The 17204-nt window shown below is 37.9% G+C and overlaps 1 protein-coding gene across 4 annotated transcripts in view; it reads right to left on the minus strand.

Annotated features, from left to right (window-relative positions):
* CDK15 (cyclin dependent kinase 15) overlaps window positions 1-17204 on the minus strand; it is a 113407-nt gene that overhangs the window by 82704 nt on the left and 13499 nt on the right. For all 4 annotated transcript variants that reach the window (XR_009564566.1, XR_009564565.1, XR_009564564.1 and 1 more), the window contains exons 5-7: window positions 6582-6939; window positions 5711-5860; window positions 5411-5505 (exon numbers count right to left, since the gene is read on the minus strand). Coding sequence is in view for 1 of the 4 variants with exons in the window: in XM_030854512.2 (XP_030710372.1) it covers window positions 5411-5505; window positions 5711-5860; window positions 6582-6704 (368 nt within the window). In the remaining 3 variants the exon portion in view is untranslated. The remainder of the gene's footprint in view (window positions 1-5410; window positions 5506-5710; window positions 5861-6581; window positions 6940-17204) is intronic.

Below are 17204 nucleotides of genomic sequence, written 5' to 3' on the forward strand. Positions count from 1 at the left end.
TAAATCTTTTCATACAGCCTCTGTTATTTTCTTAGGGTCGTGGTGGAATTGCTAAATCAAAGAGTATGCAGTGCACAAATTTTTATTGTTTTGAACACATGTTCCCAAATTGTGCCACAGAGTGATCACACCACTAACTGGTCATGAGCCTGGCCATTCTAGCACCCTCTCGCCAACAGCGGGCAGCATTGTTTGTTTTTTGTTGTTGTTGTTGCTTTAAGATTTCATATTTTAGAACAGTTTTAGATTTACAGAAAAGTTGAGAAGATAGTACAGAAAATTCTCATATACCTCACATCCAGTTTCCTCTGTTGTTAACATCTTATATCAGTATGATACATTTGTTAAAATTAATGAGCCAACATTGATACATTATTATTAACTAAAGCCCTTAGTTTATTAGGAATTCTTTAGTTTTTTTTTGTTTTTTTTTTTTTGCAGTAAAATTGTATTGCTTGTTGTGGGTTGCATTGTAAATTGGTAAAATTTGGGGAAATGCAACATGATCATATGTGTGAAAAGCCATAAAACTACCACACTCAGGAATTTTTCTCAATAGTTACTTAACAAAGATTTCAATAATTCCAAGTGCATGAAAGATATCATTCACTGTGTTAGTTACAATAGAAAAAAATAGAAATAGCTGAAATGTTCAACATTGGAGAAAAAACTGATTTGATACATTTACATATTGCAATATGATTACCAGGATTTCTTTAGTTTTTACCTGATGTCCCTTTTCTATTCCAGGATCTCTTCTAGGACACCACATTGCATTTAGTTGTCATGTCTCTTTAGGCTCCTCTTGGCTGTGACAGTTTCCCAGACATTCCTTGTTTTTGATGACATTAAAGGTTCTGAGGAGTACTGGTCAAGTATTTTGTAGGATACCGCTCTATTGGAATTTTTCTGATGTTTTTCTTATGATTAGACCACAGTTATGGGTTTTGGTTTCATCACATCATATTAAAGGTACATACTGTCATCAAAATTTATGGCTTTTGATGTGGCCTTAATCACCTGGCTCAGGTAATACTTATCAGGTTTCTTCACTGTAAAGTTATTCTCCCCCCACCCCCTTCCATACTGAACTTTGGGAGAATGTCACTGTGAGTAGCCCACACTTAAGCACTGGAAAGTTATGCTCCACCACCCTGAGGGTGGGTTATCTGCATAAATTATCTGGAAATTTGTCTCTTCTCTCCCATTTATTAATTAACTGAACCACTTATTTACAGCACTATGGACTCATAGTCACTTTATACTTTGGGTTACAACCCAATAAATACTATTTTATTAATTTTGTTGCTCACATTTTTCCACCTTCGTTCTTTGGGAGCTTTTTCAGTTGGCTCCTAGGTATCTTTGACATATCCCCATAAATGTGGGGCTTCTTTTTGGGGGGCATGTTTTTATCTTCATTTTTTGGCCTATTTAATAGGTAAAAAGGATGATCACACTTTAATTTCTATTCCTTTAAATAACTGTGGAACTGAGTTTTCATAAGGTTATTGGTCTTTTCTGTTCTTTTGTGGTTTACCTGTTTGCCCATTTTTTATTGAAATATTTTACATATACTTTTCACCAATTTCTTTTGTTTGCCTTATCATATCTTTGAAATTTTAAACTTAAAAATTTTTATGATGCTCAGTATTTTCCAAAATGTTTTACCTGGAACATAGCTCTGTGAAATTCTCCCTATCCCCTACCCTAAATTTTTCTGTTCAAATATGTTTAGAAAATGCTTTATACTTCAAAATTTTTCTTCATCTTTTTAATTTTAATTTTAATTTATTTATTTATTTTGCGGTACATGGGCCTCTCACTGCCGTGGCCTCTCCCTTTGTGGAGCACGGGCCCCGGACGTGCAGGCCCAACGGCCATGGCCCACGGGCCCAGCTGCTCTGTGGCATGAGGGATCCTCCCGGACCGGGACACGAACCCGTGTCCCTGCATTGGCAGGTGGAATCCCAACCACTGTGCCACCAGGGAAGCCCTCTTCATCTTTTTTAGAGAGTCATGGTATACATCAACATTTTAAAGATGCTGATCCAATAAAGGATCACATTTTATTTTGTTCTAGGGTTACTCGTGTCAATTGCACAATGGTAATGGTTTCAGTGAAACTTCTATTAAGGTGTCTCAGAACTGGGGGGGTCCCTAGAACGTACTTGGATAGATGGGGCACCATGGACATGTCCAATCTTCCCTTACAGGTTGTGACTTAAGTGTTACATATAGACAGACCTTTCCAGTCCAAAAGTTACACAGACTTCCCCTGTTCATTCTTCTAGCTCTTGTATGTTTCCTTTTTCATTTAACTCTTTAATCCACTGGGAATTTATATTGTATATTTACCTTTTCCAAATTGCTAACAATCGTCCCAACTCCATTTATTGGACTGTTTATTTATTTATTTATTTTCCCTGCTGATTCGACATGTCACCATGATTGTATATTAGATCTTACTAATACTTGGATTTGGGACTGTTCTGAACTTTTACAAATCGTATTTCTTTGATCTGTCTTATACTTGTGCTACACTATTTTAATTATCGTAGCTTTTGAACATATTTAGAATACATTAAAACTCTAAATTACAGAATCATTGACATCTTTGTGCTACTAGATATTCTAATCCAAATATCCTTACAAGGGTCCCTGAAATGATCTACAAGACCCTATATAAGGCCCTACTGCATCTGCAGCTCCTCACTGTCCTCACATCCTTCCATTCTCCCAGCCCAGTGCCAGGCCTGCTCCTGCCTCAGGGATTTGCTACTTGCTGTTCCCTCTGCCTGAAACTCTCTTCCACTACACACTCACACAGCTCATGCCTCACCTTTGTCAGTCTCTGTTCAACTGTTCCTTTCTCAGTGAGGCCTCCTCTCTCACTATTTAAAATAGTAATTCACCACCCCACTCTGGCACTCCCTATTCCTCTTCCCTGTTTTATTCTTTTCCAAAGCATTTTCACTCTTTGACAAACTCAGTCAAAGAGTTCATTTGTTTATTGCCTCTCTCACCCCCACTAGAACATACACTCCATAAGAGCAGGGATTTTTGTCTCTTTTGTTTTCCAATGAGTCCTTATTGGCTAAAATAGTGCCTGGCACAGAGTAGGTGCTTAATAAATATGAGTAGAATGAATGAATGCCTTTCTGGCTTTTTCTTCAAGTCTTTTACATCCCTTACTCAATCTTTATATAAATCCTGCCTTTTTTTTAAAAAAATTTTTGGCCGCGTTAGGTCTTTGCTGCTGCGCGTGGGCTTTCTCCAGTTGCGTTGAGCGGGGGCCACTCTTAGCTGCGGTGCACAGGTTTCTCATTGCAATGGCTTCTCTTGTTGTGGAACACGGGCTCTAGGCACGTGTGCTTCAATAGTTGTGGCACATGGGCTCAGTGGCCGTGGTCCACGGGCTCCAGAGTACAGGCTCAGCAGCCGTGGCACACAAACTTACTTGCTCCACGGCATGTGGGATCTTCCCGGACCAGGGATCGAACCCATGTCTCCTGCACTGGCAGGTGGATTCCCAACTACTGCGCCACCAGGGAAGTCCCAATCCTGCCCGTTTTTGATTGTAATGATTTTTTTTGTTGTTGCTTTTTGAGAATAATTTCCCCTATAATATTTTCTATTATTGCTAATAGAAATTCTATTATTGCTATTGGTTATTGCTAATACATAAGACAACTTTTGATAAGTATATTTTGATTTTGTAACTGATCACCTTATTGTTCTATCTCACTACTTCTAATAGTTTCTTAAATGACTCTTTTGGGTTTTTTTAGGTAGACAATTCTATAATCCACAAAAATTATATTCAGTCTTTTTTTCCTCGTTGCATTGGCTAGAATGCTTATGATAATCTTTAACAACAGAGAATAGTGGGCAGCCTTGCCCTACCTCTAACTTAATGGTGATGTCTCTAGTATTTAACAAAGAAAAAGTATGTAGACTATTGATTTGAAATTATTCTACAACATAATGAGTAATTATCATTCTAATCCTATTTTGTTCAGAGTTTTAAAAACTAGAAATTGATGTTGAATTTATCAAATGCCTTTTTGACATCTCTCTCTATATGTTTTAAGCTTATAAATGTAATGCTTTTGTGGTAAGGAATAAAGTGAAAAGTTTGAGTGACCTTTCTCCATTCCAGTTTCAACCACTAGAAGTAGCTACTTTTAATAATCCCTTGTATATTTTTCCAGATTCCTCTAGGCACATACAAATTTGTACATGAACAGTGCTTTTTTTCTAAATGAGATCTTAGATTGTTCTGTAACTTGCTTGTTTCTCATAAAATATTGGGCATCTTTTCATACATCTTATACTCTAGATGGTTGCATGCTATTTCATTATATAGTGATAATTTAGCCAGTCCTCCATTAATGGATATTTGTAACCAGGTTTTTACGTTTTCTATTATAAATCTTGCTGCAGTTAATACACTGTTACATATATCTCTGTGCACTTGGACAGGGTATATATTTGTAATGTATTTTTCATTCTATTACTAGGCTGAATCCCTTGAAGGAAATCTTTTATATTCTTAGTACCTAAGATAGTTTATGGAAGTGAATTAAATCCTGTTTTTACATAATATATTTAAAATGGTATCTCCTCCCAAATCCTCTTTAACAAGTAAAAATTATAACACAAGTCCTAAGATAAGTAATAGTCTTGTACTTATATTAAATTTTTTAAATTAACATTTAACTACTTTGAGCCATTATTTTTCTCCATTGGAGTAACATAAATTAAAGAAATCAGACCTTCTGACTATCCCACCTTGACTAAAAGCTGTGGAGTTCGTGAATCTTCCAAATACGTTTAACAAAGTTTTTATTAGCCAAAATGGGCACTTGCTTTCTGGATTAACAATCTTTTTATTCTCCAGCCATTTTGTGTAGAATTGCAAGTGTAGAATACCCAGGATTAATCATTCTTTGCGTACTATGTCATACTTTGTAGAAACCAACTTCAGTTTCTTCTACAAAGGCCACGTGGAAGAAGAAAGGAGAAAACCCAAGGCTGCCATTGCAAACCTCTGTCATTGTGTTTTGGGCTGAATGGGGGGGATATGAAAATATCTGTAGAGACACCTTATCAACTGTACTTCCTACCAGGTGAAGAGCAGTAATTGTTCTTTGGGTCAGTAGTTGAGAAAGTTTAATTTGAATTGAATCAAAAAAAGGAAAAGCTGATAAATTAGTGGGCTGATTTTAATTGGGGCAGGAGAAGTTTGTTTTCTTTCAAGGCTACTTCAATAATCATGTCTTTCCCTATTGACTATGGGGTCTTGCATAGGTCCCGAACTTCTGTCCTGTGTCAGCTGGCTTCATGATGTCAAATCCTGGGGGTGAGATCCTCATCTCTAGTCTCTCCCAGCTAATGAGTCACTCACCGGCTAATCCCCTTGTAAACTGTAGCGTAAGAACCTTCACCCAGCTTCTCCAAGTTCAAGTAAGATGAGGCTGCCCCAAAGGGGAGGCTCTTCCTCTGCATAAGGGGAATGAGGAGGAGTGAGAGGGGGGAAAGAAAAGAGCATTTTTTTTAGTGTTGCCTTTTTTTTCCCCCAGAGAAATTAGACAGCATTGCAGAATGTACTTGGGAAGGTCTGCTCAGTAATTGCCCTGGAAATAAGGCCCAGCCTCTCTAGACAAGCACACATTAAATTCTTGATCAACATCAGCTGCTCACTCACCCACTGAAAACCCTGACTCAGATCCTCTTCCTGAAAAGAATCGCTGTTACTCCGTGGCCTTTTACTCTTGAACTTCCGGGCACGGACAGCCTGAAGTCCCCTGGGGTGAAATGAAGTCATGGAACATGATGCTTCTTTTAGGTCTGTTAGCTAGAGAAAAAGGAAAGTGCAGGAATAAAATTTATGCAAAGTCAAGACTCAATGGCTAGCATAAACCACTTTTTCTTTATTTGCCTGATGTTAACTCTTCAAATGGTTTCCAAGCTTCCTACACGCCCAAAAGGCACCTTTCCTGAACATCAGTTCCTTAAAAAAAAAATAAATAAAATAATGATATCAACTGCTGAAACACAACATTTTCTCTTCACCTAAAAATATATCTTTAAACACTTAGGTTAACCTAAATTTCTTTGATGGGTGGTTTCAAATTTTTCTCTGTTAAACCTACACTCTTTTTTTTTATGTCCCCTTAATTTCTCTTTTTAGGGGGAAAATTTTCTAGTATAACATTGCTAATAAACATGAACTAATTACTGAAATTTTTAATCCGTAGGGTACCATTACTGCAGCTTGCTTTTTGAGGTTCAGCTCTCTAATTTAGTACTTCAGAGATTTCAAGAGAATAACTTTCTCGATTTCAAGTCAAGTGAGTTTCATGCAGCCCAAAGCATAGGATTATTTTTCCCTTTTGGCTTAAAAGAAAATCTCCAAATTTGATAACAACAATCACAAATTCTCTGTGACTTTAATAGAATTTTCTTTTTATTGATTTAGACCTAGTGCAGGAAAACCAGACCCTGCTACAGAAAGGGAGCCTCTGAACTCCTCGGTTTATGGATAGAGGAGGATGCTGCTCCTGGAATACAAATACCTTGATCGCAGCCTCCATCATCACCGGAGCACTCCTCTGACGGCTGTGTGCATCTCCTCCCTCCCAACAGCAATGGCAGCTGCATCCAGGCTGCAGAGTCTTTGCACACAGCTCTTGGCCCATAATCTTCTAGGTTCAAGGAGAAAACCCGGCACTTGAACCTCTCTCCCTCTGCCTCTCCTTCCTTGTTCACTCCCTTTTTGCCAGAGGTCAGCAATGCTGGAGCTTTCATATGACTCACATGAGGGCTCTGCTTGGAGCAGCCTCATGACTTCAGCAGTTTTTCTTCATCGCAAGAAACTACACATCAGAAAGGCGGCCGCCTGCATTCATATGTGTGCAACTGAAACCAGGACAGCTAATATTGGGAAAGAATAAAATTTGGCACAATTAAAGTTCTTATTCCAGTCACAAGTTTGTGCTACTGGTATTCACGGTTTTTATGAATTTACATTGCTTATCTATATTATTGATAATATTTATTAGGCTTTCCTGGTGCTAAAGTGGATATGTTGAGGAGTATTTTCCCCCTGCCCTTCATCTGAAAGTATTTTATTTTTAAGACTTCAAAATAAATTTGCAACCTAGCCAACTTTTAGTAGTCAAAGAAACCACAGAACCCTAAAACAGGAAGAAAGGTAGATATCTACTCCATCTCTTTGCCTTTAAGCAATAGTGTAACTAAGAGTCCCAATGGGTACTCATTCATTCACCAATTCAAATACTATCTAGTGAGCACCTGTGTTGTTCTTATTACTAAACAGGTAACAATGTTACACAATGGTGGAGAGAGAAGTTTGCATGAAATAGCTCCTTCTCTCCCTCTCTCCTCCCCTCTCCCTGCCTCCTTCCTTCCACATAAATGTAATTAACGTTTACTATATTAATACCATGACATGTCAAGGATACTTCAAGCTAGTTTGCAGTCTTTGAACAGAACTTTTCTCTCTCATAGACTCCTAAGGTCATTGTCACTATAAAGTGCTAATTAGAGTGAGATGGAAAATAAGACACATATAAACACACACACACAATCATTAAGGAAAAAATAAGTCATGTCTATTATCACAACAATATTTATATATATTTGATATCTGAACCTTACAAGAAAAGCTTTTCAGATAATTTAATTATAAGCATGTATGAAGTTTCATTTCAAAATTGCCACAAGAGACCTAAAACAAGTCAATTCAAAGATTCATTCCAATTAGAGACATTTAGTAAACACAACAGCAACAACAAACAGACAAGTTAACACTAATACAAAAAAATATTTTGTTAAACGATTAAACTTTTGCCGGATAATCAACAGAGAGTGAGAGAAGCTAGTTTCTCAAAATGTTTAATTCCATTAGAATTGAACATAATTTGATTATAATACATTTTATCAGAAATGCTGATTTCTTCCTAAAAGATTGTGAATTTTGTTATACAAAAGTTATACCCCAGACCAGGTTTGAGACAGTTATTCTTTATCACCCTCTAATTATTGTAAGTTTCAGAATTTTTAAAAGATTAGCATTTTTATTAGCCTAGGGGTAATTGACCTAAGTCTCAAGTTGCTAAAACAGAATAGTTTGATTTTTTTAAAGTTTAAAACGGTATGTTTAGATACTAGAATGGGCTACTGAGGGAAATTGTGAAATACCCTTCAGAATTTTCAAAAATAAAATAATTTATGGTCTTGTTTAAAGTCAAGGAAATGACTTAAGATATTTTCTAGCTCTATGTGATAAACAATTTTTGTTACCAAAGATTTCTGAATAAGGACAGAAGACTTCGATGATTTCATTTTGAATTGTGAATCAGACCCAGTTCATGTGCCACTCCAGGTTGGCTGGACCTGCCTCAGGGCCTGGTTGGCTTCTTAATGGGAGAAACCTACTATGCTGTCTTGAAGCATGGCCACTCTTACTCATAGACCAAAGATCCCTCACACCAGAAGCTGACAAGGAGAGACCCCTGTGTCTTGCCACCAGTCTGAATGGACCAACAGAAGCTCTGGCTTCTCTAGCAACTACCTGCAAGGGCCAGGTGACACAATCGAGGAATGCAGGAAGTCCCACGGAAGGACTTCCACTATGAAACCAGCGATGTTTGTTGTGGAGCTGAAGCCAGCTCAGAAACATGCTCCATTTATGCTCTCCTTTCTTCCCTCATTTACTTCCCTTTCCCTCTCATTTCTGCTTCCCTGGGATTGCTATGACACTTCCCCCTCAAAATGAAGTGTTTGCATTTAAGCTTTTTATTTTTTTATTTTTATAAATTTATTTATTTTTGGCTGTGTTGGGTCTTTGTGGGCTTTTCTCTAGTTGCGGTGAGCGGGGGCTGCTCTTCATTGCGTGGGCGGGCTTCTCACTGTGGTGGCTTCTCTTGTGGAGCACGGGCTCTAGGCATGCGGGCTCAGTAGTTGTGGCTCACGGGCTCTAGAGCGCAGGCTCAGTAGTAGTAGCGCACGGGCTTAGTTGGTCCGCGGCGTGTGGGATCTTCCCGGACCAGGGCTCGAACCTGTGTCCCCTGCACTGGCAGGCGGATTCTTAACCACTGTGCCACCAGGGGAGCCCTGCATGTAAGCTTTTGCTTGAGGTTCTGTTTCCAAGGAATCTGTGTTGACAAATGGTAGCCATTTTTTTTAAATTAGCAGTAAAATTATAGGTTATTAATATTTTCAGGCTAGATACTCCCACCCTACAATTTTGGAGTCTTTTTTCCTTTCTCAATTGATGTGTATTCAAACAGCTAAGTTTAGTTGAGAGTTTTCACTTTTTCTAATCTTGCATTCTGTCTTTATTTGATTTAGCCAGATTATTAGGAATTTTGGTCTAATTATAACCTTTCTAGAATATGTAGATAATCATAAACATTCAACAGATATTAACATGAAAAATAATGTGAAGTCTGTGTCAGAAACATTAAAAATAATCCACCTACATCCAATGGAGTGCAGCTGTAAAAAAAACCACCACTCTATATAATGACATGCAGTGATCATCAATATATACTTTTAAGTGAAAAACAGACAAAGATATTACAAAAAAAGAAAATTACAGACTAATGTCACTGATGAACATAGACGCAAAAATCCTCAACAAAATTCTAGCAAACAGAATGCAACAACACATTAAAAGGATCATACACCATGATCAAGTGGGATTTATGCCAGGGATGCAAGGATTCTTCAATATACACAAATCGATCAATGTGATACACCATAGTAACAAACTGAAGAATAAAACAATATGATCATCTCAATAGATGCAGGAAAAGCTTTTGACAAAATTCAACACCCATTTATGATAAAAAAATCTCTGCAGAAAGTGGGCACAGAGGGAACCTACCTCAACGTAATAAAGGCCATATATGACAAACCCACAAAAAACATCATTCTCAATGGTGAAAAACTGAAAGCATTTCCTCTAAGATCAGGAACAAGACAAGGATGTCCACTCTCTCCACTCTTAATCAACATAGTTTTGGAAGTCCTAGCCATGGCAATCAGAGAAGAAAAAGAAATAAAAGGAATACAAACTGGAAAAGAAGAAGTAAAACTGTCACTATTTGCAGATGATATGATACTATACATAGAAAATCCTAAAGATGCCACCAGAAAACTATTAGAGCTAATCAATGAATTTGGTAAAGTTGCATGACACAAAATTAATGCACAGAAATCCCTTGCATTCATATACATTAACATTGAAAGATCAGAAAGAGAAATTAAGGAAACAATCTCATTCACCATTGCAAGAAAAAGAATAAAATACCTAGGAATAAACCTACCTAAGGAGGTAAAAGATCTGTACTCAGAAAACCATAAGACACTGATGATAGGAATCAAAGATGATACAAACAGATGGAGAGATATACCATGGTCTTGGATTGGAAGAATCAATATTGTCAAAATGACTCTACTACCCAAAGCAATCTACAGATTCAATGCAATCCCTATCAAACTACCAATGGCATTCTTCACAGAATTAGAACAAAAATTTTACAGTTTGTATGGAAACACAAAAGACCGCAAATAGCAAAAGGGACCTTGAGAAAAACAAAACAGAGCTGGAGGAATCAGGCTCCCCAACTTCAAATTATACTACAAAGCTACAGTAATCAAGACACTATGGTACTGGCACAAAGACAGAAATATAGATCAATGGTACAGGATGGAAAGCCCAGAGATAAACCCATGCACATATGGTCACCTAATCTATGATAATGGAGGCAAGAATATACAATGGGGAAAAGACAGTCTCTTCAATAAGTGGTGTTGGGAAAACTGGGCAACTACATGTAAAAGAATGAAATTAGAACACTCCCTAACACCATATACAAAAATAAACTCAAAATGGATTAAAGACCTAAATGTATGACTGGACACTATAAAACTCTTAGAGGAAAACATAGGAAAAACACTCTAACACAAATCACAGCAAGATCTTTTTGACCCACTTCCTAGAGTAATGAAAATAAAAACAAACAAATGGGACCTAATGAAACTTAAAAGCTTTTGCACAGCAAAGGAAACCATAAACAAGATGAAAGGGCAACCCTCAGAATGGGAGAAAATATTTGCAAATGAAGCAACTGAAAAAGGATTAATCTCCAAAATATACAAACAGCTCATGGAGCTCAATGTCAAAAAAACAAACAACCCAATCCAAAAATGGGCAGAAGACCTAAATAGACATTCCACCAAAGAAGACATACAGATGGCCAAGAGGCACATGAAAAGATGCTTAATGTCACTAATTATTAGAGAAATGCAAATCAAAACTCCAATGAGGTATTACCTCACACCAGTCAGAATGGCCATCATCAAAAAATCTACAAACAGGGGCTTCCCTGGTGGCGCAGTGGTTGAGAGTCCGCCTGCCGATGCAGGGGACATGGGTTCGTGCTCCGGTCCGGGAAGATCCCACATGCCGCGGAGCGGCTGGACCCGTGAGCCATGGCCGCTGAGCCTGCACATCCGGAGCCTGTGCTCCGCAACGGGAGAGGCCACATTAGTGAGAGGCCCGCGTACCGCAAAAAAAAAAAAAAAAAAAAAAAAAATCTACAAACAAAAAATGCTGGAGAGGGTGTGAAGAAAAGGGAAACCTCTTGCTCTGTTGGTGGGAATGTAAATTGATACAGCCACTATGGAGAACAGTATGGAGGTTCCTTTGAAAACTAAAAATAGTACTATCATATGACCCAGGAATTCCACTATTGGGCATACACCCTGAGAAAACCATAATTCAAAAAGAGTCATGTACTCCAATGTTCATTGCAGCTCTATCTACAATAGCCAGGACATGGAAGCAAACTAAATGTCAATAGAGTAATGGATAAAGAAGATGTGGTGTAAATATACTATGGAATATTACTCAGTCATAAAAAGGAATGAAATTAGGTCATTTGTAGAGATGTGGATGGACATAGAGTCTGTCATACAGAGTGAAATAAGTCAGAAAGAGAAAAACAAATATCGTATATTAACACAGATACGTGGAATCTAGAAAAATGGTACAGGTGAACCTATTTGCAGGACAGGAATAGAGACGCAGACATAGAGAATGGATGTGTGGACATGGGGGCAGGAAGGGGAGGGTGGGACGAATTGGGAGATTAGGACTGACATATATACACTACCATATGTAAACTGGATAGCTAGTGGGAACATGCTGTATAGCACAGGGAGCTCCGCTCGGTGCTCTGTGATGACCGAGATAGGTGGGCTTGGGGAGGGAGGCTTGAGGGAGGGTGGGAGGGAGGTCCAAGAGGGAGGGGATATATGTATACATATAGCTGATTCCCTTCTTTGTAGAGAAGAAACTAACACAACATTGTAAAGCAACTATACTCCAATAAAAAATTTTTAAGAAGTCCAAAGCAGTATAAAAAGTTGAAAAAAAAACTATATAATGACATGCAGTGGTCATCAAAATATATTTTTTTGGTTTTTTAAAATTTTTATTTTATTTTATTTTGATTCTTTTCTCTTTTTTAAAATTAATTAAATAATTTTTGGCTGCGCTGTGTCTTTGTTGTTGCACGTGGGCTTTCTCTAGTTGCAGAAAGCAGGGGCTCTTCATTGCGGTGTGCAGGCCTCTCATTGTGGTGGCGTCTCTTGTTGCGGAGCACGGGCCCTAGGCACACGGGCTTCAGTAGTTGTGGCTCGCGGGCTCTAGAGCACAGGCTCAGTAGTTGTGGTGCATGGGCCCAGTTGCTCGAACCCCTGTCTCCTGCATTGGCAGGCGGATTCTTAACCACTGCACCACCAGAGAAGCCCCAAAATATATTGTTAAGCGAAAAAAGCAAAATGCTTTTGTGTGTTACATTTTGTGGCAAAGAAATGTGGGAAAATAAAATGTAGTCATTAGTTTTACTAATAGTAGCAATATTACTACTACTATTTTGAAACTGTTATTGGTGTATTTTAGGATTAGACAAGTAAGTAATTATGCTAATGTCATTAGAAACCAAACTTTTCAGCTTAAGAGAAAATAAACATAAATATCAGATTGAAGAAATCAAGTAAAAATTATATGATCTAAAAAAAATTATATGATCTTAAATTTGATTTGGAAATATTGGTATACATATTTTGATTTTGATTATGATATTTTCCCTAAAAAAAAAAAGAAACAAACTCTGTCAACCAAAAAGATATATTAGAAACAATGACAACTCAACAGAAATGAGCAGTCCTGGTGCTCAATCTGTGATCTCTAAATACCATTTTCCATTAAAAAGAATCAAGGATCCATGGAGAAGTGGTGGCTGAATGTGTGGAGGATGAAATCTAGAAAGTTATCAAGAATTTGTCCAAGGCTCATCTTAAATCAGCGGAGTCACGTCAAAAAGTACACGGGGGCTTCCCTGGTGGCGCAGTGGTTGAGAGTCCGCCTGCCGATGCAGGGGACACGGGTTCGTGCCCCGGTCCGGGAAGATCCCACATGCCGCAGAGCGGCTGGGCCCGTGGGCCATGGCCGCTGGGCCTGCGCGTCCGGAGCCTGTGCTCCACAACGGGAGAGGCCACAACAGTGAGAGGCCGGCGTACCGCAAAAAAAAAAAAAAAAAAAAAGGACACGGGAACCAACTTGAAAGGACTCCCATTTGCCTTAACATGGGACAATTTGAACACCAAAAAGAATAATGACTGCAATGGATTGAAACACACTAAATACATAAAATACATAACTTCATAGTGACTCTAAATAAAAATGACCACTTGGAGGTTTCTAGTGCAGCAATTCATTACTCAGAATATTGATAAATAAAAGGGAAAAATCAAGTATTTATTTTGTCTTTTCTATACAAATTATTTTTCCAGGGTTATCAAGTAGTTAATGAGGGGGAAATTCTTCTTCATGGAAGAATTCCAGCTAATAAGTGCAGAAGAAATGACAGAAGTAGAAAATTCACTATTATGCAATCCCTAATGCAATAATAGTTCTAAGCAACAATCATCAATGGATGCTAAAATGATTAGGTGAAAGATTGATAAGGAATTCTGCAATGAAGGGTCAGGTTGACACCATCTGAGTCCTATGATCAATTTTAGCCTCACTAAATTTGGGACATCCAGACAGTATATGCCTCCTGATGTGATACAACAAAAATTGCACAGCATTACCTGTGAAGTATTTTTTTTTAACTTTTTAATTTATATTGGAGTATAGCCGGTTAACAATGTTGTGATAGTTTCAGGTGCACAGCAAAGGGACTCTACCATACATACACATGTATCCATTCTCCCCCAAATTCCCCTTCCATCCAGGCTGCCACATGACATTGAGCAGAGTTCCCTGTGCTATACAGTAGGTCCTTGTTGGTTATCCATTTTAAATATAGCAGTGTGTACATGTCGACCCCAAGCTCCCTGACTATCCTTTCCCCCGATCCTTCCGCCCGGTAACCATAAGTTTGTTCTCTAAGTCTGCAAGTCTGTTTCTGTTTTGTAAATAGGTTCATTCGTATCATTTCTTTTTAGATTCCACATATAAGGGATATCATGTGATATTTCTCTTTCCCTGTCTGACTTACACCTGAGAAGTATTTTTGACTAAGGAAAAAAGTTTAACCCGAATCTAATTAAATATCTACATCTAAAACCAAATTACGAGAAATACAGAGGACAGAAAAATTAAATAATACCACAAGGAAGCAAACAGCTAAATCAGAAAGGACAAATAACCTGATTTCTCTTAAAATATTGATGGCAAAAAAAAAAAAGAAACAGTCAGGAGACATGACAAACAAATGCAATATGTAGACCTTGTCTGGATCCTGATTTGAATAAACTAACTGTAAACAATGTTTTTTTTTTTTCCCCCAGCTTTACTGAGGTATAATTGACCAAAAAATTTGCATGTAATTAAGATGTACATGGTGATGTTTTGATATATGTATACATTGTGAAATGTCTACCACAAGCAAGCTAATTAACATATCAGTCCCTTCACAGTTAACCTTTGTGTGTGACAACAATTGAGATCTACTCAGCAAATTTCAAGTATACAATACAATATTGTTAACTATAGTCACCCTGCTGCACATTAGAGCTCCAGAATTTATTCATCCTGCATACCTGAAACTTTGTACCCTCTGACCAACATTTCCCCATTTCCCCCACTCCCTAACACCTGGTAACAACTGTAAAATGACATTTCTTAGACAAGTATGGACATTTAAATATTGTATTAGATGACCTTAAGAATTCATTTTCAATTTTGCACAATGATTATGTTTTGAAAACAATCTTATGGTTAAAGATGAATACTAGGGGGCTTCCCTGGTGGCACAGTGGTTAAGAATCCGCCTGCCAGTGCAGAGGACATGGGTTTGAGCCCTGGTCCCCGGAAGACCCCACATGCCACAGAGCAACTAAGCCCATGCACCACAACTACTGAGCTTGCGCTCTAGAGCCCACGAGCCACAACTACTGAAGCCCGTGCGCCTAGAGCCCGTGCTCCACAACAAGAGAAACCACCGCAAAGAAGAGTAGCCCCTGCTCGGCGCAGCAACAAAGACCCAATGCAGCAAAAATAAATAAATAAATAAGTGAATGAATTAAAAAAAAAAGAAAATCTACCTTAAAAAAAAAAAAAGATGAATGCTAAAGTATTTGCAGGTGGAATGATTTAATTTCCTTGCTTTAAAATATTCCAGAAAAATAATGCTGGAGACAAAAAAACCAAAATTGATAAAAATGTTGATAATTGATTAAGCTGAGTGATGGCTATACGGAGGTTCATTTTTGTTTAAGAATTTTCTAAACAAGAAACTAGAATAAGAGTAATAGTTTTGAAAATACATTCACATGAAATCCATGTATTCTGATTATTTATTTATTTCCTTATATCCCTGCCTATTTCCAACAAGGCAGGGCAGGGGAGGCTTTAGATAAAAGTCAAGTAGTAATAGTAACAGCAACAGCTACCATGTCAGTGCCTGCTCTGTGCCAGACTCCATGCTGATCCTCCCAACTCCATGACAATGAGAAGGTACCATCATTATTCCCACTTAATCACGAGGGAACTGAATCTTAGAGAGTTTAAGTAACTTTCCCAAGATTACTAAACTAGCAAATAGTAGAAGATAATAAAGCTGCTCAAAGACTACTAAACTCCCCAGATTTTATTTAATGAGGACACACTGATAATTGTATCTGCATAAAGAGCATAAAATCTGTCTGTTTGGCCTCATTCTTTATTCATTATTAGGCTTACATTTAAATTAGTTATTATATTTAGGATAAATCAGTAATAGGTAAGTGACTCAAGTTTGTTAATCACCAGGCATGTGACATCATCTTCGGCCCAATACAAGCTAGAGTACGATTCTGAAATCCCATGCCTTCCTTCTTCCTGGAGTTCTTTAACTTGACACTTCCACATGCTCAGAGTGCTGTCTGCTGACAGTAAGCAGAACTGCAAGCACATGGCATGTGGTCTCCTTTGCACCTTTACATGCATCTGTGGTCTTTATTTACATCATACTATTATTGCCTATTAGTGTGCTATTTGTTTACTTGTACTCAGTTTTCACAATGAAGCTGATGGTGTAAATCCTAGTGTTATATTTTATTTCTATTGCCTTCAAGAAAGAGTAAAATTCAAAACTGATGAGTTAATTAGGAAGTATGTGGAGCAAGATGATCATACTTCCAAATTTCACAAGTTCTCATTGATTTAAGACAATTTTGGAGTCCTGGGAATTTCTGCTCAGAAATGCCAAATGCCCCAGTCACAATTTTCTAGACTTAAATTCTGTGCCCCGACTCTGATACTAGACTCCTCGCATCCTGGCCTTATGTGCTGTGAATCAAAACTGTGAACTACACATAGAACGCTGAGGAATGCTGAGTGATTCCATATGTATAGGTCCATATCTTAAAACCACTGGAAAGCAATGACAGGTTAAAAGAGACATTTCACAAGCAGGTTAAGAAATCTAATTGCAAGGTGTTCCTGTGACAGAATGGCTTAGCCTATGAAAGTATAAAATTACACTGAACGCTATACCTAAAGAGGACCCTTTGTCTAAAACTGTAGGAATCCTTGGCATATCTGTAGACGCAGGGAAAATGGAAAGACACTATTTCCCGTATAAGCAAAAAATAAAATTATGCTTCTACAG

The sequence above is a fragment of the Globicephala melas genome, chromosome 7, assembly GCF_963455315.2.
Source record: "Globicephala melas chromosome 7, mGloMel1.2, whole genome shotgun sequence".
In the NCBI taxonomy this organism is placed as follows: Eukaryota; Metazoa; Chordata; class Mammalia; order Artiodactyla; family Delphinidae; genus Globicephala; species Globicephala melas.